General features: G+C 47.0%; 1 protein-coding gene across 1 annotated transcript in view; it reads left to right on the forward strand.

Annotated features, from left to right (window-relative positions):
* Positions 1 to 24,990, forward strand: part of CCDC33 (coiled-coil domain containing 33) — a 286,225-nt gene that overhangs the window by 34,351 nt on the left and 226,884 nt on the right. Inside the window, exon 4 of the mRNA XM_084816877.1 lies at positions 5,773 to 5,841. Within this exon, the coding sequence (XP_084673003.1) occupies positions 5,773 to 5,841 (69 nt within the window). The remainder of the gene's footprint in view (positions 1 to 5,772; positions 5,842 to 24,990) is intronic.

Consider the following 24,990-nt stretch of genomic DNA (forward strand, 5'->3'; position numbering starts at 1 on the left):
AGCCCAATCTGGCCCTCCAGAGTTCCCCAGAGGGCCATGCCCCCTTCCCTTGGCCCAACCCCTTTTCCCACAACCACTGTGGTTTTCCAGCTTTTGTAGTTTTACCCCCATTCTCAAAGCTGGCAATGCTTCTCATAAGGCTTAGATAATGGCAGTAACAGCTTTTAGCTACAATATGCTGGTATGTTTGCTATTTTGGCTCTGCCCCTTTTGTTTTCAGCCCCGCCCAACATTGGAATGTGCCCCTCCAGGGCTTCCTTGAAATGAAATCCAGCCCTGGGGCTGAAAGAGGTTAACTTTCTCTAGAACAGGAGTGGGGAACCCATGGCCTTCCAGCTGTTTTTGTACTACAACCCCCATCATCCTTGGCCATGCTGGATGGGGCTGAAAGGAGCTAGAGTCCAACAACATCCAGGGAGTCATAAGTCCCCCCCCCCACTACTGTAGACCAGGCATAGGCAATCTGCTTCCCTCAAGATGTTTTGGACTGTGAACACACCAGTCACAGCCAGCATGGCCAATGGCCAGGCATGATGGGAGCTGGAGTCCAAAGCATCCGAAAGGCACCAGATTACTTTGCCCAGCTCTAGCCCAGCCTTCCCCCAACCTGGTGCCCTCCAGATGTTTTTGGACTACAACTCCAATCATCTCAGACCATTGGCCATGCTGGCTAGGGCTGATGGGAGTTGAAGTCCCAAACATCTGGAGGGCACCGGGGTGAGGGATGAAGCTGGCTAGGGCTGATGGGAGTTGAAGTCCCAAACATCTGGAGGGCACCGGGGTGAGGGATGAAGCTGGCTAGGGCTGATGGGAGTTGAAGTCCCAAACATCTGGAGGGCACCGGGGTGAGGGATGAAGCTGGCTAGGGCTGATGGGAGTTGAAGTCCCAAACATCTGGAGGGCACCGGGGTGAGGGATGAAGCTGGCTAGGGCTGATGGGAGTTGAAATCCCAAGCATCTGGAGGGCACCGGGGTGAGGGATGAAGCTGGCTAGGGCTGATGGGAGTTGAAGTCCCAAGCATCTGGAGGGCACCAGGTTGGGGAAGCACACGTTAGACCATGCCTGGTTTGCAATTAAACTTCCTTGTCTGACATGTGTTCGGAGGACAATGATTCTGTGAAATGGGCACTCTGCCTTTGCTGTGATGCTAGGCTGGAAGTGCAAGCTGGTTTCCTCTCACCCTCCTACTTCTTGCTATAGTTTGCATCTATTGTACTGGCAAGCAGCAAAAGCATAAAGCACTCCTGCTCCGTTTGCCAGGGGATGGACTCTCTCTTGTTCTTCCCTGTCACAAACGGGCTCCTTTTTCATTTACTCTGCTATATTTAGCCTGCGTGAGCGGGTCTCCATCTGGTTTTAAGGGCGCCCAGGGAATCATTGAGTTAGGGAAAGCTTACATTGCGCTCAGTTCATCTTCATACTGCTGAGCCCACTATTATTTTATGAGGCCTCAGGAGAAGGATAAAGCTGGTGTGTTCCAACAACTGCCCATAAATCACATACGGGGAAAGGCTCGGGATCGCTGCAGGGCCTCCGATAAGGGCAACAGCTCCTCCTCTGTATATGTTAAGCATCTGAGATGATCGTGGCCAGAAGTGCGGAAGAAGCAGCAGAACTACAGATTTCAAGGAACAAGTGTGTGCAGGTATAAGTGTGAAAGAAGGAGTGATTTGGGGTTGATAAATACTGTAAGCATGCCAGCTGTTTATTATGAAGTTTTAAATTAGGGTGCACCACTTGCAGCCTGGGGGATCACATTAATTTATTAATTTATTAAATTTATTAATCGCCCATCTGGCTGGTCACCCAGCTACTCTGGGCGATGTACAAAGCATATAATAAAATAGTTGAAAACAATAAAATTCTACAATAAAAACATTTTCTAAAATACCCTAAGCCACCCCAAATGCCTGCCCGAACAACCATGTTTTTAATGCACGGCAGAAGCTCATTAAAGAGGGGGCATGGCGGAGTTCCCTAGGGAGAGAGTTCCACAGAGTGGGGGCCACGACAGAAAAGGCCCTCGCATGCGGCTCTCACAGCCTTAACTGCAGTCTCCCTTGGGTACCTTGTCCCCTTGGTAAATCCCCCGCCCCACATTGTTTGACAATTGTTTGACATACATTTGAAAAATGTGCATGGAAAAAATTGTGTGTGTTTTTTAAAAAATATATGTTTTAATCAATGGGAGAACAGTGCATACATTTCAAAGATGTGCATGATTGATGCGTACTTTTGAAAAAATCCTCATGAAACTCTGCACAGATTTTCATGCCAAAACAAAACAAAATTTGCATTCTGATACAGATTCAAGTCAGAACAAACTTCAAGATGGAATTCTGAGAACTTTGGCGAGCTTGAGTTTTGCTGATTCGCAGATCCCTAGGATCCTGTATCAGGACCAGGGGAGAAGGATGGCGAGAAGGCTCTTCAGTCCCTCTGCCAGTGATCCTCCTACATATCGCTCTTTTCATGCCACTGCTAGCAGGAAGGAAAGAAAGATCTGTATCAGGATTGTTGGGATGTATGCATACACATGAGCTCATGGCCTCCAAGGCCCGAGCCAGCATCACATGCGGCCCTTGGAGCCAAAAAGGTTGTGCACCCCTGCTTTCAATCAATAAACTAGAAGCACCTCTGAGTGGTCTGGCCCTACCGTTAGGCAGAGTGAGGTGGCAGCCTCAGGTGGCAGATGTTGGGGTGGGCAGCAGCAGCAGTGAAATGCTGGAAGACAGAGTTAGTGGCACTAACACAGAGACCATGTGCCACAAGGTCTGCTTGCCCCCTAAGCTCAGCTTTTGTCCTCACTTGCAGTGGAAAATGTCTCATCAACAGTGATGGAGTAAGATTCAACTGCCATTCTCATCAGCATCTGTATATGGAATGGGAAGGGGGCGCCATTTTGCCATTTGCCTCAGGACACCAAATGTCTTGGCCTCTCCCTGATCTCTGAATGCTAGTTCCTGGTGAACAATAGTGGGAGAGGGATATTTCCCTCATGCCCTGCTTGTGGGCTTCGCCTTGGGGCATCTGTTTGGCCACTGTGAGAAACCGGATGCAGGATGCCTTTGATTTGATCCAGTAAGACTCTTCATATGTTCTCATGCTCACTAGGAGAAGCGGTGTGTTGGGGTGGTGAGCTTTGGTACCTCTCCCCAATTTCTTCCCCCCTAATTGACAGAAGGATTAACCCCTGTCAATTATCAGCCCCGCTGCACACCCCAGCAGCAAATCTGACCCAGTGTTCTCCAAGGAGAACTTTTGGCTGAGTTCTACTAAGGTGTTGCATTTGGAGATAGTGAGGTAAACTTCTCCCCTGCCTATAGTGACTCCAGTGTCAGACTTGGAGCAGAGGAAATGCCCTCACAAATGTCAACTTTAGAATAGAGGGACTGGATCCAGATTTGATCATCCTTAGAGCAGGGCCATTAAAATCAATGGGAGTTACGTGAGTCCTGACTAACTTAAGTCCCATTGATTTCAATAGACCCACTCTAACTATGACTAAATCTGCATCTGACCCATGATGTTCTAGGAAGTTTTGAATTGTTGCCTAATTTTACCATGGAAACCCCTTTCAGAACCTTTGCTTGATTGAATGTGTTGCATCGATATTCTAAACATCCTTAAAAAGAGAGGTGATGCTGGCCTCAGAACTGCAGTGCTGATGATGTCACAACCAGACAGTTGTGATGGAATTAACACCAGGGAGATACAGTTCAACCCCACGCTTCGGTGGGTGAGCTCACTCAGTACTTTCAGCTAAATTCTCCTTAGCCCAACATCTGCTACACTATGTAAAGACTAGAATGGAGCACGTCTTCTCTTTGGAAGTGCAAAAAGCAATGGTAATGACCAGTACTGGAGTTGGGCTTTCTTCTGACCCAGCAGTGCCCTGAGAACATAGAAGGAGAGTTCCTAAAGTCATTTCTAAGAAACGAGATTTCTAAAGAAATGGCCGACGACACTGATGATGAATATCCAGAGGTGAGCATAGCCCCAAGCCAATGCTGAGGAGCAGAGTGCAAAGCTAGAGCTAAGCTAAAATGGCCTCTCAAATGTCTCCACCCGATGGGCAGGCAATGAAATTGGGAGGACAGTTTTACAGAAGGTTCTCCAGTGGGGGAGAAGAAATTCTCCAGCAGTTCTGTTGAGGGCACCAGTGCCGCAGCTACTTTTCTTCTCCCTCCCGCTCCCCAAGATTTTGTGGCTGCTGTTGCCAACAGCAGCAGCAACTATGCTGTCCTTCCGGCTGCCATTTTGCATCCACCACAATGCCCCAGAAGTAGCATCGTTCTGGGGCATTTGCCATGACAAAAAAGAAGCAGAGAATGTTCTGAGAATATCCTGCAAAATGGCCCTCTTTTGGCCCCCCACCCCCTTCTCCCTAGCCACCAATGTTTGGGTGGTTTCCCAACTTTTGTGCAGTTTTTTCCCCTCCATTCTAAAAGGCTGAAATGTCTTTCTCCAGACTTGGTTACTGGCAGTAAAAGCTTTATGTGAAAATATACTAGTATTCTTGACTCCACACCTTTTGCCTTTGGATACCCCCCCTTTGCGTTCAGCCCCACCCACCACTGGAATGCGGCCCCCAAGACCCTCTCTGAAATTGCATTTGGTCCTCAGGTTTTGCACCCCTGTTTTAAGGGAAGGGAATGAAAAAAGGAGATTCTCAGAAATGTTCTCAGAAAAAAATTCTTCTAGAAATTACGGCTCAGCTCTATATTCTATACATGATTGCATTTTACATATCTGCCTGTCGTTCTTTGTTTGCTTGTTGTTGTTGTTTAAAAAAACAGCAGTCATAGGAACAGGGCTGATCCTCATCATGATCACAACATGTGGGGCAAGAAGTTAACCCTTTTCCCCTGAGTTGCATTCTCAACAAAAATGGATCCCTGCTCTGCATGTATCTGCTCTTTGTCCTGAGAGAAAAACTTCCATTGGTGACAATAGCAGCTTCCCTCTAAAGCTAAAAGCAGATTTAGGGAGTGATTTCACTGGGTCCACAGCACAGGGGGAAGAGTTAATCCCCCTCCCAATGCACCATGGTTCTGGTCTTGATCTGGTTTCCCCATTGTTGTTGTTGTTTGACAAAAATACAGACACGTTAATTGTGATCATGCATTTACCATAAGGCATTAAATTTGTAGGGTTTAGGGTTAAGGAAGGGGTGTGGATGGTTGTATACCATCACAATGAAACAGAACTAAGCAGGTGGATGGCTTTGGGGGATTTGGATGTCAGGTGGTGGGATGCAGAAACTAATTAATTTGGGTCACAGAACTTTGCTTCATGCAAGTTATTTTCTAGATGGATAGCACACATCAATAGGAACATGGAAAGCTGGCTTATACCCAGTCAGATCATTGGTCCATATAGTTTGGTATTGTCTACACCAGGGGTGTTGTACCTCAAGTCTGTGGGTCTAATCTGGCCCACTTGTGGGGGTGAATTTGGCCCTTTGGGATTAGCCAGAAGGCCACGCCTCCCTGTCTTTGGTGCATCAAGACAGTCAGAAATTCTCCTACACCCATCCCATGCTAAAAAATGTCCTCCATGTGTATTGGCTATGTAGATAGAAAGGAAACTCTTGACTTCCTTCTGTGCTCCCAGTGTAATAGGCAAAGCAGCAATTCTCCCAACAAGACACAGGAGTTTGTTTTAGGCAAATCCAGCAGGTACTCCCAGGGCGAAAACTGTATCAAATCAATCCATGAAACTGAGAATTCTTTTCTGTTTATTTTGGCTTTTGGATCCTGCGACTTCAGAAAAAATCAGACAGCAGTTGGTCCCGCAAGCTAAATCCATTCAGTTTATTTTCCTGGGGAAACAAAAAGGTAGGTTCAAGATCACGGCTTAGAAATGTAGTGTCAAGTAGCCTCTGGCTGGATGCAATCTCACAGGCCTATTGTGGGTTTTGGTAAAAAGTTATATGAGTGTGAGTATGTGAGTGTGTGTCTGTGCATGCATGCACACGCATGCGCGCAGTGCTGGCTCCAAGTTTTGGAAGGCCTTTGGGCAAGACACCCTTAATGGACCCGCTCCTCTGTGAATCTACCTTCTCACTGCCATTTTCACCAGCTGCTACTGCTCCTCTCCCTCTTTCCCATCAATGCTACCACTTGCTTGATGGGCAGAGAGCCAGTGAGCAAGTAGACAGTGGCATCTACTGTTCCTCCTCCTCACCACTATTGTTGTCTGGGCCAAAGCAAGAGGCAGGCGAACAAACAGGTTTCAAGGATGGAGGAGCAAGTCCAGGAAGGATCTTGCCAATGGGCCCCTGCTGGGGTGTGGGACCTTGGCAGGTGCCCAACCATAACTACCCTTGAGAGCAGCCCTGTGTTGTGTTAGGGCTACACCAAATCGATAAGGACCATCAGCCATTTCACCCACCTCAAAACTAGATGTTTTGTCTTGGCTATATTTCAGGGTTGGGGTAAAAAAGAATTGTGGAGGGAGGGGTTGCAGGAAGAGAACTGTAGTGGCCACCATTTTGTTTTTCCCAGAAAGCCATTTTGAAGTGCTTTTTCAATTCTGGGAAATTAAAAATGCCTGACATCATAAAAAAAATGGCTGCCTCCTTTGCCACTCACTGGGCTGCCATTATAGTGGACAGCAGTTGAATATTGACAGAAAAACACTCAATTCTATAGCAGGCTTCTCCAGCCTCCATATGTGGAGGGCGCTGTGTACTCCAACATATCTGGAGAGCCTCTGGGGGAAGGCTGCATTAGGGCATGACGACAAAGAGGTTGTGACAATGGACATTAGATAAAAAGAGGGTTTTGAGGAGGAATATTTTTGCAAGTAAGGGAGATGGCATCATGGACATGTCTTGGGAAGCAGTTGCAGGCGTTAGTCCCTCACAGGTGGCTCAGCAGAGATACCAGACGTATTTTCATTTCTTAACTTAAAGTCATTGAACGCTACCCGCCTCTGGGAGGTGGGGCTTATAAAGAATTAAAAGACAATAACAGCCAACAAATAAGCAATACAAAAATGTCAGAGGCAGCAAATAAAACACTATAATAGGATTCCCGAAAGTACACAGCAGATATAAGATCCTGCGGATTAAGAGTGCATATATCTTTAAAAAAAATGACTGGGAAGATGGAAAGGTTTTCACACCTGGCACCAAGAAGAGTGTAAAGAAGGTGACAGGTAGGGATGTCGCTGGCATCCAGGTGGGGTTCGAGGCTCGGCAATTTCTTGCCAGCTCGGCCCCCTGGACTGGAGTCCATGGACCACTGCGCTTGCCCAACTTTTTCCATAAAGGCTGATTTTGTGCAAATGGCAGCCATAAAGAGGCCCATTTACACAATGGTCTATTTAAACCATTTATGCCTGTAATTTTGCATAAATGGGCCTCCTTACAGCTACCATTTGCACAAAATCAGCCTTTACAGAGAATGCCAAGCTGCCATTTCCTGAAAAATGGCAGCTTGCTGGAGGAGCGGGAGACTGCGTGCCACTCGCTGGGCACCAACGGACTGTCCAGCGGCTTGCCCGGCATGGCGACCAGAGTTGGCCAGCCAGCGGGGGTCTGGTGAAGAGCGCACAAGGCAGGCAAAAGTAAGTTCGCCCATCCCTAGTGCCATGTAAGGATGTTGGAGAAATCTGAAACATATTAAAATGAGTTCGGATTTCTATGAATCCAACCCATCGATTCCACAGCAGAACGGGTTTTTCTAAGTCATGTGGATTCTGCAGACTTGAGGACTGTTTTTTTTTTACTTTCTGGAATTGTATGCAAATTTAGTTGTACGAAAACATGAATGTTGCTGGGAAATATGCGAATACATACACCTTTAAAAAAACACCACCACACATTTTACACATGTCTGACCTCTCTTCAGCCTCTGCCGTGTAGCAATCTTTTTTTTCCCTTGTGCACTCTGCTCATTGACTGTACATTGACCTAAGAAAAAGATGAGAGTGTTATGTGCCGGTGAAAGCTCCGTTGTTGTTGTTCAGTCGTTCAGTCGTGTCCCACTCTTCGTGACCCCATGGACCATAGCACGCCAGGCCTTCCTGTCCTGCGCTCTCTCCCGGAGCGTGCTCAAGTTCATATTCATTGCATCGGTGATGCTATCTAGCCATCTCATCCTCTGCCGTCCCCTTCTCCTTTTGCCTTCAGTCTTTCCCAGCATCAGGGTCTTTTCCAGAGAGTTTTCTCTTCGCATTAGTTGGCCAAAATATTTGAGCTTCAGCTTCAGTATCTGTCCTTCCAATAAGCACTCAGGGTTGATTTCCTTTAGGATTGACTGATTGGACCTCCTTGCAAGAGTCCTTGCAAGACTCCTCGTAAGAGTCTTCTCCAGCACCACAGTTCGAAAGCATCAATTCTTCGGCACTCAGCCTTCCTTATAGTCCAGCCATACGTTACTACTGGGAAAACCATAGCTTTGATTAGACGGACCTTTGTCAGCAAGGTGATGTCTCTGCTTCTTACTATGCTGTCTAGGTTTGCCATAGCTTTCCTCCCAAGGAGCAAGCGTCTTTTAATTTCATGGCTACAGTCACCGTCTGCGGTGATCTTGGAGCCCAAGAAAATAAAATCTGTCACAGCTTCCATTTCTTCCCCTTCTATAGGCCAGGAAGTGATGGGGCCAGATGCCATGATCTTCATGTTTTTAATGTTGAGTTTCAAACCGGGTTTTGCACTCTCCACTTTCACCCTCAACAAGAGGCTCTTTAGATCCTCTTCGCTTTCTGCCATTAGGGTGGTATCATCTGCATATCGGAGGTTGTTGATAATTCTCCTGGCAATCTTAATTCCGACCTGTGATTCATCCAACCCGGCGTTTCTCATGATGTACTCTGCATATAAGTTAAATAAGCGGGGTGACAATATGCAGCCTTTTCGTACTCCTATGTACGGAAAGCTCCGTACATAGTGGCAAACTTTTTTTGCAGAGTTTTCTGAAAGGGGAAACAAAAAGATGATAGAAAGTTGCCTGACAGTTCATGAAACAGAGATGGAATGGATTAAACCAAATCTGTACATCCCTACTGCCAGGCAAGCCTCTCTGGGGAGGGCATTCCATAACTGGGGTGCCAGCACTAAGGAGGCCCTTTCTCCAGGAACCATGTGTTGCAGCTTCACACCCAGAGAAGGGCCTGCAAAGATGTTCTCTGGTTCCAGGCAGGTCCATGTGGGAGGAGGCAATTCTTCAGGCAACCTGTGTCCAAGCCATTAAGGGCTTTCAAGCTCAAACCCCCACTGGCAATCCCAGAGCTGTTGCTTGGAGCGGATGACACTGAGAGCAGAGAGCAAGGCTGCTATGGAAGGAGGCTGCTGCTGACCTGCCGTGGGCTGCTCATTTGTCCCCCGAGCAACTTCTTTTGTGTCGTCGCTGCCCGGCCTCGGCAGCCAAATAGCCGTTAGTCACAGCCTGTTGCCTCCTGTGATTACTTTCACTTTGATTCCCATCACCGGATGATTACAGCTGTCGCCTCGCATTCGGAGGAAGGAGCTTTGCATTTAACCTTTCATTTTCTCCTCTCAGCCATCAATAGGCCCACTGGGAATAGCACAGGCCTGGCCTCACTACCAGGGCAACCTAGAGAGGGGGCTGGGCCGACAAGACTGGCAGGGCCCCCGACGTGTCACCTGTATGCAGGAGGCTGATGGCGGGCACTGGCAGATTGGGTTGGCGTGCATGTCTGTGTGAGGAAGGGGAGAGGCAAGCCTTAGACCCCCTTTGGCCTCTGACCCAGGGCCAAGGGTCATTGCTCTTCCTCCCCTGTCTCCCGTTTCTCTCTCTCATTGGAGAGAGCCATATTGCTCCTTCCTCTGCCTTTTGTGTGCAGATTCCGCCCATGCCTGCTGGCTTCCTGTCTCTCTTGTCTCGCTTGTGGGTAGGCCCTTACTCCAGAGCAGGAGAAGGCGACGCGATGCCTGCCAGCACCAGTGTGCCACTGGCCACCGTCCTTGGCACCCCCCAAGGTGTCCCGCCCCTCCCACTTCTTTTGCTTCATTGACACATTTTCTTACTGGTGGCTGGGGCTGCCGTACATTGTGGATGAGAACTGTAGGTTCAAAGGAGTTGTTTAGTGTGCCGGGGCTCAGACCCTGTCTTTGCCTTGTTCTCACTAGGGTTGTTGGAAGAATCTGTCTGGGGGGTGAGGTTTGCTGCTGAGCTGTGAGCAGCTTGGCCCTCTGGACTCAGCAGCTTGCCTGCGGGCTGGTCAGACTTGATCTGTATCTCATCAGATCAGCTCACAGACTTTTGGTTTTTTTTTTCTAGGGCTGTACAGAGGGAGGCTGCTTTGGGGCTTCTGAGGCCAGACTGATTTGGCTCAGACTGATTCGGGGCCCACCTGGCTCGCTTTGGCCTACGAAGCCGAAGCAGGATTTGGACATCCGAATCCTGCTTCAGCCCCCCACCAACACGCCGTCCAGCCCCCATCTTCTTACCTGGGCCCTTGTTCCATGGGGGGGGGGCATCGCCACCAGGGGAGCCACTGCTGGGGAGCCACCACTGGCACTGCTGGCAGAGCTGCCCCCGTTGCTGCCACCAGCGCTGCCAGAGGAGTGTCAGGAGCGCCCTTCCTGCCTTCTGAAATCCTCAAGTAGCCAGAATCAACACGCAGATGATAGGGCTCTTTTCCAAAGCTTTATTTCCATTCAACCTAATGATGCTTACAGATGCTAATTGCCTGAGCCTAAGAAGGAAACTTAAGAGGGAGCAGCCTACCAGGGGATTCTAGCCTTAGGGAATCAGTTGGTCTCCATTTGGAGGGAAAGGGCGGGAAGCCTCTGAACTTAAGGGCTAGGAGGAGAATGTCCAGCCCTTTCCCATGGGGCATCAGGGCCCAGCTGTTGTTGTCACGCCAAGCGGGCTGAGTGCCTCCTCTCGGCGCCTGCCATCTCCCACTTGTCCCTGCACCGGCACCTCATGTCCAGAAGCTCCAGTTGTCCCTCCCTCTCCCTGCCAGTGTCACTGCCACTCTCAGGAATGTGAGCAGGGAGGGGCTCTCCCTCCGGCTGTGCCTCTGAACAGCGTGCAGGTTCCTCTCCCACGGTTTCTATCTTTTCCTAAGAATCAGAACTGCTTTGGGGCTCTATGGGCTCCGATCCAACCCTGACAAGGAGCCCTCACCAGTGCTGCTGGGGGAGCTGCTGTTGGTGCTGCTGGGAGAGATGCTGCCAGCTCCTAGGCCCTCTGGACCTGGAAGGCAGGGGGGAGCCATTTTTAAAATGGCAACTCCTTGTATGTCCATAAATGCAGGGAGTCGCCATTTTAAAAATGGTTCCCCCCTCCAGAACAACAAGATGGCTGCCGGAGCATGTCCAGAGGACCCAAGTAAGGAGCTGGGGGCCGGGCATCGGCAGTGGTGTCGGCGTGGTGGCTGGGCTTTGGGATCACTCTGAAGCGCACCAAAGCGCTTTGGAGCGACCTGCTTTGCTTCGGGCTGCTTCGGGCCCCATCCGCTTTGCCTCGGAGATGGCCCAAAGCAGCCCAGAGCGCCCTCCTTCGATTCAGAGCTCAGGCTTTGGGCCAAAGCAGTGCACAGCCCTATTTTTTCTTTTCTTAAATTGCCATTCACACAAATTGCAGCTGCAATTTGCACAAATTAAGCCTATTACAGACGCAGTTTCCACAAATTAAGATAATTATGGCTGAAATTTGTGTAAATTATGCACATTGCAGCTGCAATTTGTGTGCATGGTAATTTAAGAAAAAAACTGAGAAAGTTCCCAGGTTTTGGGAAAAAACCAACAGCTCGGCTCACAAATACAAGCCAAGCCAGGGTAGGGATGTCGGAGAATTTCTCCACGAATCTCCGGGAGGCCGAATGCCAACGCATTCGGCCCCCCAAAATTGGTGGAGAAACGGTCCGCCCCCCCGCCCCCCCTGGAATGGGACTTACCTTTGCCAAATGTCCCTGGCGCTGGCGACTCCCGGCGGTGGTTCGGTGGTGGCGGCGGCGGCCGGTCTTCCGACCAGCTGCCGCCGCCGCCATTTCCAAGTAAAAAAAAAAAAAACACAAGCAAATGTGATAGGCTACGTAAAGATTTACGTAGCCTATCACGGCTAGATTTTCAAAAAACACCGTGATAGGCTACGTAAATCCTTATGTAGCCTATCACGGCTGACTTTGGGGGGAAAAAAAAAAAGCACGTAGGCAAATGGCGGCGCCCATAGGCGCTGCCATTTGTGTTCCTTATTTGGGCACATGTAGTCTACATAAACATTTACGTAGACTACGGCGAAAATACGGGCAACGCAAATAGCGTAAATGTTTACGTAGACTACACGTGCCCAAATAAGGAACAGAAATGGCGGTGACCATGGGCGCCGCCATTTGCGTACGCGCTTCCCCCCCCCCCAAGTCAGCCGTGATAGGCTAAGTAAGGATTTACGTAGCCTATCATGGTTGACTGCAGGGACACAAATGGCGGCGGCTATGGCCGCCGCCATTTGCGTCCCGGCCGGCCAGGAGGATTCGCGGCTGGAGGGATGGGGCGCCTCCCCCCCGGCCAGAATTTCGGTGGGGAAGAACGGAGCGCCTCCCCCCCACCGCGAAGCAAGCTGCGGGACCAGGTAAGTGACTTTCGTCCATCCCTAAGCCAGGGGCTCCCAGGAAATCCGCGAGCCCCAAATGGGCCAGGTTTCCCCTCAATGGCCATCCCTAGTTCTCAGTCTTTTGGGCAGGTTACTTCTCCTTTGTCACACCTCCCATGGCAGCCTTTTTGTAGTGGTACCCAGGACCAGGACAGTTCAGCAAATTGCCTGATGTTCCCACGTCCTAGAAAGGTTGCCTATACCTGGTCTAGAGGTTTCTGTCTGGCTCAAGGTAACGGACACGTTTTCCAGTGTGGCTGACCTCTGGGAATCAGGCTTCCTGCATTGAGCAGGGGGTTGGACTCGATGGTCTTGTAGCCCCCCCCCTACTATTCTATGATTCTATTATTCTTTCACCCTGTTTCCACCAGCTGTCACAGAAGGTGCCACAGAAGCACTACCTCATATCCTTCTGTATCGCACTTGGAATATGAGAGCTTGTTTTATTTCCCGTGTGCTACGTTTATATCCAGCAAGTTCTGATGAGTATATTTATGTACTTATGACAGATGCTAAGCTAACATCACGCTCATTGAAAACACAGCCAAGTTCCTTGCTACAGCTATTAGAACAAGGTCACAGATACACAGAGGTTGAGTCATTTTGATTCTGATCTTGTTAAATTTAATGTTGTATTGACAGAATGTATATGTTTTCATTCTGGCTCAGTCTTTGGTGCCTGAATTTTTTTTAATGGTCTGTGGATTGGAAATAGAGAACTAATACATTGCATTTGGGGGATGGCCCCCTGAATTAGGGTGGCCACTTACAAATTGCCAAAAGAGGGGACATGCACCATGAAAAAACAGAACACTGATTTGGTTAACATTTGCATATGTAAATCCATATTTATAAATGCAAATGTGGAAATAATTATTATAATTTAAAAAGAAATATGGTACATCTCACCACAGTGAGGAAGAGTATATTACCAGGTGACCTGTGTGTGGGGATGTACGGATTTTGTTAAATCTGTTCTGTCTGTGTTTCATGGGTTGTTAGGCATATTTTGCTCCACCATCCACTCATTGACGGAGTTGGATTTTTTCCCCCTTCAGAAAAGCCCGCAAAAAAGGTCAGCCACAATTTATGGAACTTTTGGTGGCATGTCATGATTTGCTTATTTTTCTCTGCTTAACATGCAATCAATGAGCAGAGAGCACAAAAAAAGAAAAGAAAAAAAGATTGCTACACAGCAGAGGCCTGACAGGGGTTTGAATAGATCGGAGACTCTGAGATGGGTGCACTCTGTCGTTTGAGTTCCTCAACCTTCAGATTCCATTCTAAAGAGCTCAAGAAGAGTGAATGGTCAGAAAGAGGGAGGAGGAGGAGGAGGAAGAGGAGTAACAGGTCAGGGGGCCCTAGGGGTTGACCATTGCCCCCCTCATGAGGCAGTGTCCTTGGCAGATCACCTTGTCTTTGCATCTCTGTCACTGGTTCAGGGCAAATTCAGACAATCAAATTGCAGCGGTGTGAGTACATGGATATAGAATGATTAATGTACATGGCAAAGTGGTTGCATGTCTTTTTCAACACATATCAGCTTGCAAATCTTAATCCACATTTACCACATCATCGCTTGCCCACTTTGGACAACTTTGCAACAGAACGCTTCCTTCACCTTTCCTCCAGCTACCTCTGTTGTTTCCCTTGTGTGTGTTTGTAGATTGTAAGTCCCTAGGGGCAGGGACCTGTCAAACCTGTTCTTTGTAAAGCACCCTGTACACAGGTGGTACTGCACTGCACTGATGATGATGATGGTAATTATCATTAATAATAATAATTGAGGGTTATAGGCTAGGGTGGTAAAGCAATTACATGGCTCCTTCACCAGATCTTAAACTGAGCTTGGAGACACATACTCACCACAGTTTGGTTGTGTGAATTATCTCTCTCTTAGGAGAAAATCTAGCAAGTTCTCAATCTAAGAGTATTGCTCCAATGGTCTGTGTCACAACTGTAGTGAACAGATTACCACCTGGTGTCTTATTGTTCACCTTTATCCTTCCATTTTAAGTTTTTACTGCCCCCACCCCAAAATACCCCCCCACTCCTGCTGTATTCTGCATTCCTCACCCAACACACCTTTGTATATTTCCATTTTAGATTACTTCTTTTGTTTTCTTCTCCTTTGATGCTTCATCTTTTCTTTGTTTTTTCCTTCCAACACAAAGATGATTTTGAGCTTTCATTTGACCACATCTTTATTAATAACAGAATTCGCAATAACAATGGCTAAGAGGCATGGTGTGACTTCCTGGAAACTGATGGTCTCACTTCCCTGGTGACTCATTGGAGTTCTCAGCTAGCTCCATTCTGGAATGAGACATCATTTGGGAGTCTGCATGGATCACTGCCTTGTTGTGGTGAAGGGGCTTGCGTAACTCAGTGAAACCATAAGCTATGCCGTGCAGGGCCACCCAAGATGGACAGGTCATGGCGGAGAGTTCTGACAAAATGTGGTCCACTGGAGAAGGAAATGGCAACCCACTCCAGTATTCTTGCCAAGAAAACCCCATGGAACGTATCACAAGGCTAAAAGAGATGACGCTGGAAGATGAGCCCCTCAGGTTGGAAGGTGTCCAATATACTACTGGGGAAGAGCAGAGGGTATTTCCAAGTAGTGCCAGAAAGAGTGAAGCGGCTGGGCCAAAGCCGAAACGACACTCAGCTGTGGATGTGTCTGGTGGTGAAAAGAAAGTCTGATGCTGTAAAGCACAATATTGTTTAGGAACCTGGAATGTCAGATCAATGAAACAAGGTAAGCTGGAGGTGATCAAACGTGAGATGGCAAGATTGAACATTGACATCTTGGGAACCAGCGAACTAAAATGGACAAGCATGGGTGAATTTAATTCAGGGGACCATTATATCTACTACTGTGGGCAAGAATCCCTTAGAAGAAAAGGAGTAGCACTCATAGTCAACAGAAGGGTGGGAAAAGCAGTACTGGGGTACAATCTCAAAAACGATAGAATGATCTCAGTAAGAATCCAAGGCAAATCATTCAACATCACAGTAATTCAAGTCTATGCCCCAACCACTGAGGCCAAAGAAGCTGAGGTTGATCGGTTCTATGAAGACCTACAACACCTTCTAGAACTAACACCAAAAAAAGATGTCCTCTTCATCATAGGGGATTGGAATGCTAAAGTAGGAAGGCAAGAAATCACCAGGACAAGAGGCAAGCATTGCCTTGGTGTACAAAATGAAGCAGGACAAAGGCTAATAGAATTTTGCCAAGAGAACATGGTGATCATAGCAAACACGCTGTTCCAACAGCACAAGAGGCGACTCTACACATGGACATCACCAGATGGTCAATATCGAAATCAGATTGATTATGTCCTTTGCAGCCAAAGATGGAGAAGCTCTATACAGTCAGTACAAACAAGACATGGAGCTGACTGTGGCTCAGATCATGAGCTGCTTCTTGCAAAATTCCAGCTTAAATTGAAGAACGTCGGGAAAACCACTAAACCATTCAGGTATGACCTAAATCATATCCCTTATGAATATACAGTGGAGGTGAGGAATAGATTTCAGGGATTAGACCTGATAGACAGAGTGCCTGAGGAACTATGGACGGAGGTCCGTAACATTGTTCAGGAGGCAGCAACTCAATCCATCCCAAAGAAAAAGAAATGCAAGAAAGCAAAATGGCTGTCTGATGAGGATTTACAAGTAGCTGAGGAAAGAAGGGAAGCGAAAAGCAAGGAGAAAGGGGAAGATATATCCAACTAAATGCAGAGTTCTGGAGAATAGCAAGGAGAGACAAGAAGGCCTTCTTAAATGAACAATACAAAGAAATCAAGAAAAACAATAGAATGGGAAAGACTAGAGATCTTTTCAAGAAAATCAGAGATCTCAAGGGAACGTTTTGTGCAAAGACGGGCATGATAAAGGACAAAGAAGGCAGGGACCTAACAGAAACAGATGAGATTAAGAAGAGGTGGAAGAGAATACACAGAAGAACTATACAGGAAAGATCATGTCCCTGATAGCCATGATAGTGTGGTCACTGAACTTGAGCCGGACATCCTCGAGAGTGAAGTCTAGTGGGCCTTAGGAAGCATTACTAAAAACAAAGCTAGCGGAGATGACAGTATTCCAGCTGAACTATTTAAAATCCTAAAAGATGATGCTGTTAAAGTGCTGCACTCAGTATGCCAACAAATTTGGAACACTCAGCAGTGGCCACAAGACTGGAAAAGGCCAGTTTACGTTCCAATTCCAAAGAAGGGCAATGCCAAAGAGTGTTCAAACTACCGTACAATTGCGCTCATTTCACATGCCAGCAAGGTGATGCTCAAAATCCTACAAGCTAGGCTTCAGCAGTATGTGAACCGAGAACTACCGGAAGTACAAGCTGGGTTTCGAAGAGGCAGAGGAACTAGAGATCAAATCGCCAACATTCGCTGGATCATGGAGAAAGCAAGAGAATTCCAGAAAAACGTCTATTTCTGCTTCATTGACTACGCTAAAGCCTTTGATTGTGTGGATCACAACAAACTGTGGCAAATTCTTAAAGAGATGGGGGTACCAGACCACTTTACCTGTCTCCTGAGAAACCTGTACGAGGGTCAAGAAGCAACAGTAAGAACCAGACATGGAACAACCGATTGGTTCAAAATTGGGAAAGGTGTATGACAAGGCTGCATATTGTCGCCCTGCTTATTTAACATATATGCAGAGTACATCATGAGAAACACTGGGTTGGATGAATCACAGGTCGGAATTAGGATTGCCAGGAGAATTATCAACAACCTCAGATACGCAGATGATACCACCCTAATGGCAGAAAGAGGGTGAAAGTGGAGAGTGCAAAAGCTGGTTTGAAACTCAACATTAAAAAAATTTAAGATCATGGCATCTGGCCCCATCACTTCCTGGCATATAGAAGGGGAAGAAATGGAAGCAGTGACAGATTTTATTTTCTTGGGCTCCAAGATCACCGCAGACAGTGACTGTAGCCATGAAATTAAAAGACGCTTGCTCCTTGGGAGGAAAGCTATGGCAAACCTAGACAGCATAGTAAGAAGCAAAGACATCACCTTGCCGACAAAGGTCCATATAATCAAAGCTATGGTTTTCCCAGTAGTAACGTATGGCTTTGAGAGCTGGACTATAAGGAAGGCTGAGCGCCGAAGAATCGATGCTTTCGAACTGTGGTGCTGGAGAAGACTCTTACGAGTCCCCTGGACTGCATGGAGGTCAAATCAGTCCATCCTAAAGGAAATCAACCCTGAGTGCTCATTGGAAGGACAGATACTGAAGCTGAAGCTCAAATATTTTGGCCACCTAATGCAAAGAGAAAACTCTTTGGAAAAGACCCTGATGCTGGGAAAGACTGAAGGCAAAAGGAGAAGGGGATGGCAGAGGACGAGATGGCTAGATAGCATCACCAATGCAATGAATATGAACTTGAGCACACTCCAGGAGAGAGCGGAGGACAGGAAGGCCTGGCGTGTCCATGGGGTCACGAAGAGTCAGCCATGACTGAACGACTGAAGAACAACAACAACAACAATAACAACAAAAGGAATGAGCCAACTTTGGAAGAAAAAAGGGCCTTAGCCAGAGGCACCACCATCATATAATGCAGAATTTCTTTGAGTGATTGAACGACTACTGGGGTGGTGTGTGGGCTATGGAAAACATTATCACCTGCTCTTTCAGTGCATCAAAATACCCTGCGAACTAAATGTGTTGACTTTAGCCTTCCATGGCCTGTTTATTTTCCTACTATAATAGTTTCCCATAGGGTACTGTGATGATCCACAAAGCAAGGATCTCTTGACACTTAAGGCAGCCTTCCCCAACATTTTCTCCTCCAGATGTTTTGGACTGCACCTCCCATTATCCCTGACCATTGACTATGTGGGACTGATGGGAGTTGTAGGTGAAAACATGTGGAGGGGGCACCACATTGGGGAAGGCTGAATTATGGTAGAAGTGATTGCTAATACACACTCTTGCATACAAATATAAGAAAGAAACCCAATGGAGGGAATTAAACAGTGGGGTCCCACAAGGATCTGTATTAGGACCAATGCTTTTCAACCTGTTCAGAAATGATCTGGAATTAGGAGTGAGCAGTGAAGTGGCCAAGTTTGCCAATGAAACCAAATTATTTAGGGTGGTTAATACAAAAAGGGATTGTGAAGAGCTCCAAACGGATATCTCCAAACTGGGAGAATGGGCATCTAAATGGCAAATGCAGTTCAATGTAAGCAAGTGTAAAGTGATGCATGTTGGGGCAAAAAATCCCAACTTCAGGTATAGCCTGATGGGATCTGAGCTAGCGGTCACTGACCAGGAAAGAGATCTTGGGGTTGTGGTGGACAGCTCAATGAAGATGTCAGCCCAGTGTGAAGCTGCTGTAAAAAAGGCAAACTCCATGTTAGGCATAATTAGAAAAGGGATTGAGAATAAAACTGCCAACATCATACTGCCCCTATACAAATCTGTGGTGTGGCCACACTTGGAATGCTGTGTACAGTTCTGGTCACCACACCTAAAAAGAGATACTGTAGAGTTGGAAAAGGTGCAGAAAAGGGCAACTAAAATGAACAAGGGGCTGGAGCATCTCTCCCATGAAAGAAGATTACAACAGCTGGGATTGTTTAGCTTGGAAAAAAGGAGGGTAAGGGGTGACATGATGGAGGTCTACACAATTATGCATGGTGTGGAGAATGTGGATAGGGAGACGTTTTTCTCCCTCTCTCAAAATACTAGAATCCGGGGTCATCCTATGAAGCTGATTGGTGGGAGATTCAGGACTGATAAAAGAAGGCTATCAATGGCTACTAGTCTTGATGGCTCTGTGCTACCTCCAGTACTAGGGGCAGTGAACCTATGTACACCAGTTGCTGGGGAACATGAGTGGGAGGGTGCTGTTGTGCTCATGCCCTGATTGTGGGTTCCTGGATGGACCCTTGGACTGATCCAGGATGGCACTTCTTATGTTATTATGTTCTTAAACTTGCTGGATCAGAGCAAGATCCATCTAGTACTGGACCTTCTGCCCCCATAGCATACTGTACCCAGCTAGGAAGTTGCCTTAGATCAGATCAGTCCATTTGTACTTTTAGGGTAGCTTTGTCTACTCTGACACAAGCTTATAACTGGGGATGTTGGGGAGTGAACCTGGACCCTTGCCCAACCCTGAGCCATGGCCCCTCCTATTGACCTACTTGCCCACCTCTGAGAGCAGTTAGGTAGATGACCACATGTGAGGGGGCCTTATCTGCAGTGGCCCCACACCTCTGAAATAAGTTGCCATCAGGGGGTCCATCATGCTCCAACACTGCAGGCTTTTAAGAAGGCCTTGAAAACACATTTGTTTACTCTGGTTTTCTCCTAATAATGGTTGCTGTTTCTATAGCTGGTTTTGTTCTTGGTTTTTATTGCTGTTTTTATTGCATTATTACTGTTTTTATTATGTTTTTATCATTCTTAATATCATACTGATTTTATGTATTTTATTGCTGTACACTGCCTTGGGAGGGCTTCTGTCATGAAAGGCGGCCACAAAATAATATACATACATACATATCATGGTCTTCAGAGGATCTGCCACTGAGATGAGGTGGGTAGTGAAAATAGGCAGCTCCTTTTGGGTGGTGGCACCTTATCCCAGAACTCTCTCCATCTGGGTAATTTGTCAAGCCCTCTCTCTGGTCACTTTAAAAATCCTCATCTTTCTAGCTTTTAATGGGATTGGATGCTTGCTGCTGCTGCTGCAACTACTGAACTGAATATGCTGATCTTGTTTTCAGTGTTCAGTAATGGTACTATATTTATGGTTTTATTAAGCCACCTTGGGAATCCTTGTGATTGAGAGCCGGTGGGTTACAAATCTTTCCAATAGATAAGCCAGCTTCCCTCGATCTGCTGGCCTCCAGGTGTGTTGGATTGCAACTCCCATTATTCCCAGCTGGTTGGGGAGGGCTGAGACAAACAATAGCTGTGCATTCTTTGCTAGTATCCCAGCAACCAGCTGCTGTGAGGTTGTCCACCAGAAACTGGCCAATGGTCCACATGTGGGCTGCAGTCTTATCTTCTGCCCATCTTTGATGTACTGGCTGGGACCACTTCCTTTCAGAGGCTCAGGTCAACCTAAGTGAGATGATAATTATAAGCCTTTGCAGCGGCAACCAGCCAAGAGGCCAGGCATGCTTGCGGGTCAAACCAAGAAGCTAGGCATGTTTGCAGGTCAAACCAAGAGTCCAGGCATGCTTGCGGGTCAAACCAAGAGGCCAGGCTTGCTTGCGGGTCAAACCCAACCCAACCTTTAGATTCTTGGAGGAAGGGTGGATTAAATCAGTGCAATGAAATCAATTCTCTGCCGCCCCAAAGGGCAGGATTAGAACTAATGGGCTTAGGTTACAGCAAGGCAGATTGTGGTTGAACATTAGGAGGAACCGCAGGATGGTAAGAGCAGTTTGACAATGGAACCAATTACCCAGAGGGTTGGTGGGCTCTCCTTTGGCTGGAAGTCTTCAAGCAGAGGCTGGAACAGATATTTTATTCATTGATGTATCTATTTACTAGATTTGTATACCACCCAACTGGCCAATGCTTTTTGGGTGGTTTACAATCACAAGACCAAACAACGACAAGAACAAAATGACCCAAAATAAATAAAAACACGATGACAATACAAATATCAACATAATATAACATTAAACATTAAGAATATTAAAAGCATTGAGGAGCCAACAGTAGAGTTAATAAAACAACAGTTTAAAGGTTAAATGCCTGTTTAAAGAGGAAGGTCTGAACCTGGCATCTAAATGCATACAGTGAAGACACCAGGTGGAAGGACTTTTCACAGATGAGGGGCCACTACAGAGAAGACTCTTTCCCTGGAGCCACCCTTCGCACCACTAGGGTGGTGGTACACAGATAAGAGCCTCCAAACAGTCATCTAGGTCTAGATTTCTTGCATGGGGCTCAATTAGATCAGTGGAGGCTGGTGGCTCCCATTTCAATGGGGCTGTGAATCCATTCTGGGAACCAGTCAGAACCAGCCAGAACTCTAAAGGAGCTCTCCAAGGTTCTTAACCTATTTTGGGGATAGGGCTCAGCACCTTGGACAGCTCTTTTAGAATTCTGGCTGGTTCTGACTGAAACCCAGAATCGATTCACAGCTCCATCGAAATCAGAGCCACCAGCCTCCACTAGATTAGATGGTCTACATGTCTCCTTCCAACTTTATGGTTCTATAACTCCATCCATCCATCCATCCATCCATCCATCCATCCATCCATCCAAGAAACATGTATCGGTTGAATCTGGCCCTTTAAATGCCTTGCTTGCATCAAGAGATGTTCTACCTGCAGTGTTGACAGCAGCACCCACAGTGTTAAAAACAGTTGTTCACAGGAAGGAGTGAAGACGTTAGATTAGGTTTCCAGAATTCACAGTTTAAAAACTTGCTTTCTCGCTTTCTGGCAGACTTCTCACAAGGCTGTGTCTGTCTACTTGAACACATAGGTATAGATACAGGAAGGAATGCGGAGGTATCCGGTGGGATGTAAAGGTGGGTGTGGGATATTTGCTTTTTCTTTAAATTGATGTACAGTTTTCAGGTTGACCTGTGCTCCCTTCCCACACACAACTGTCACCCCCAACTGGGCTAATGCTAGAGGGAAGGAGAAACAAACGTGGTGGACTTTGGAAATACAGGCGGCCTCATTACCAAGGTTTGGAACTGAGGTCACACATCACAGGAGATTTAGGGCGCAATCCTATGCCAATACTCGTAAGCCTCCAAACTCGGAGGCTTATGTGCATCCAGTGCTGAGCAGGAGAAGCCAATGAGGCAGTCTTTGCTCCGCACTCCTCCTGCTCTGCATTTTGGCTAGATAGTCCTTTTCGCCCATCTTGCTGGGACGCACCAGAGCAGGAGGGCAGGAGGCTGGGGAGGCCTCAGGATCCATCGTATCCCGACTTCCCCAGTCCCCTCCCCTTCCTACCACTGGCACAACCCCTTTACCCCCCCTCCGAGGTCACCTTTGTGAGCGCTGCCTCTGACCTCATATCCAGGAATCTGAAAAATCCTATGGCCTCCCAGATGCTGTTTTGGAGCCATAGGATTGCGCCATTACCCATGTCTTTGGAAAGAGGCTTTTTGGGAGGGGCGGAGAGGGGCTCCTGGTAGAGTGTCACACTCTCAGGGTAGAGTGAAACAAAACAATCCCACCACTCCAGTTGCAATTCTCCACATACTTCGCCAGAGGGTGAGTGAAGAAGACCTCAGGGTCAATTCTTAAGTTATGGCTGGTGGGGAAAAAAGTCCACACATGGTCATGAGGGCCACTTAATGGGTAGCGCTGATACTCTCACTCACCACTGCAATGTTTCTTTATGAGCAATTATACAGACAAGTTGGACTGACCTGCAACAAAATGTTGCAGTGTAGAATGCTCCTGTTCAGTGTGCCAGCTAGCTAATCAGCCAGCCAACCAGACACACTACACTACTCCATTCCATTCCCACTCCCAACATAGGCTCAGCATTCTGTTGCCATTGGATGTGCTCATACTTTTTCATGCATTTCCTTCAAAACTTTTGATTCTCCCTGCTCTGCTTTAGAGTGTTTTTTTTTCTCTTAAAATATTTTTTTTTGGGGGGGGGGACTTTTGCTACAGAAACTACACAAAAGCTGGTGAAAAAACTACACAAAAGCTGGGAAACCATCAGACCATTGGTGGTTGGGGGGAAGGGGCTGGCAGGGTGCGTGTGGCCACCTCGGGAACCCCTAAGGCAGTGTAGGCTGGTGGCTCTGATTTCAGTGGGGCAGCAAATTCGCTCCGGGTTTCAGTCAGAACCAGTCAGAACTCTAAAGGAGCTATCCAAAGTGCTCCACAAGCAAAGCTCTGCACTGATATCTCCCGTTTACTCTGTCTGTGACTGCGCACACCAAAAAATGGCTTCCAAGATATGAAAAAGCTTGTATGCACCGTTTTGCTTTTGTATGTTTGGTCAGGAATTCAGAGCCAGTGATTGTAGCTGAGCTTTGTAATGGTTCTGGCATTCCGGTGCAGGGATCTGTGTGTACCAGTTGCAGATGGGTCAACAGGTGTCAAGTCCCAGAGGAAATCTTGTTATCCTAAGCTGCTTGCAAGTGTTGGTGTTGGCAGTGGCTTTTGGGTTCATCTGCTGTGGAGATAGTGTTTGCGACATGTATATTTTATGGAGTGAGGAACATTTCTTGCTCATCGTAAAAGAGAACAGTAGTTGGCTGGTGTCCATGAAGCTATGGAATTGCTCAATGGGGCTCAAATGTTCCTTTTCAAAATGAAATAAAGGAGAATATAAAGGGCCTTTTCTGTGGTGGCACCCCATCTGTAGAATGCCCTCTGTGGGGAGATCTACTTGGTACTTACATTGTGAAGTTTCCAGGACCAGGTTCTGACATTTTTATTCAGCCAGACTTTTGGTGATTAACAATAATAATAAGTAATGCTGGTTCACGCCCCCTCCCAAACCAGGTTTACTCATGCTTAGAGTAGACCCATAGAAATCAGTGACTTAAGTAAGTCATGACTATCTGAAGCCCCATTGATTTCAGTGGGGCTACTCTAAGCATGACTAAACCTGGATCAATGCCTTTGTTTTTGCTGTTTCGCTGCTGTTTTGTGCTGCTATTTTCCTGCGGTTTAATTTTTGTGTTGTACATTTTATAGGGATGGAGCTAGTGTTTGAAAGGGTGTGTGTGTCTTGAAATGGAAACTTTCCCCCACTCAAATATGGGAGCCCCAGTTCAAGATGGGTTCAGCCCCCTTCTCTGAGCAGGACTTTACTTGAGTTGGGACTTAGACTTTATCTCCACTGCTGCAGCACTCTCCCTGCCTATCCTTCTTTCTCCAAGCCAAGAAAACCTTGCCTTGGAGAATCGAAGCAGAGGACTCACATGGCCACAGACCCCACAGGGCCTATCTTGCAAACAAATAATGTGGGCTTCTCTATTTCTTTTCTTCTTTTTTGCGCGGGGACTAGGGATGTATGGATTTTGTGAAATCTGTTCCATTTGTGTTTCGTGGATTCTTAGGCAACTTTCATACCATCATCCACTCACGGAAGGAAATTGATTTTTTAGGGATGTGTGAGAATTTCATTCCACTTGCACAAATATGCATTTTCTGTAATATGCGCACGCACATTAATGCAAGTGTGCACTTGTGCTAATGTAAATTTTTGCAAATCCCCCTGAAAAGTTTTTTTTAAAAAACAGTCCGCAAGTTTGCAGAATCCATGCAACTAGAAAAACGCTGGTCTGCTACAAAATCAGCAGTTTGAATTCATAGAAATCTCAACTCATTTGAATTTGATGTGGATTTCTCTGGCATCACTGGGTGGGTGGGTGGGTGGACTACAAACCCCATGATCACCTGTAGGAAGTAA

Source organism: Heloderma suspectum, chromosome 11, assembly GCF_057233095.1.
Source record: "Heloderma suspectum isolate Gila_16-S chromosome 11, 16-S_ref, whole genome shotgun sequence".
NCBI lineage: Eukaryota > Metazoa > Chordata > Lepidosauria > Squamata > Helodermatidae > Heloderma > Heloderma suspectum.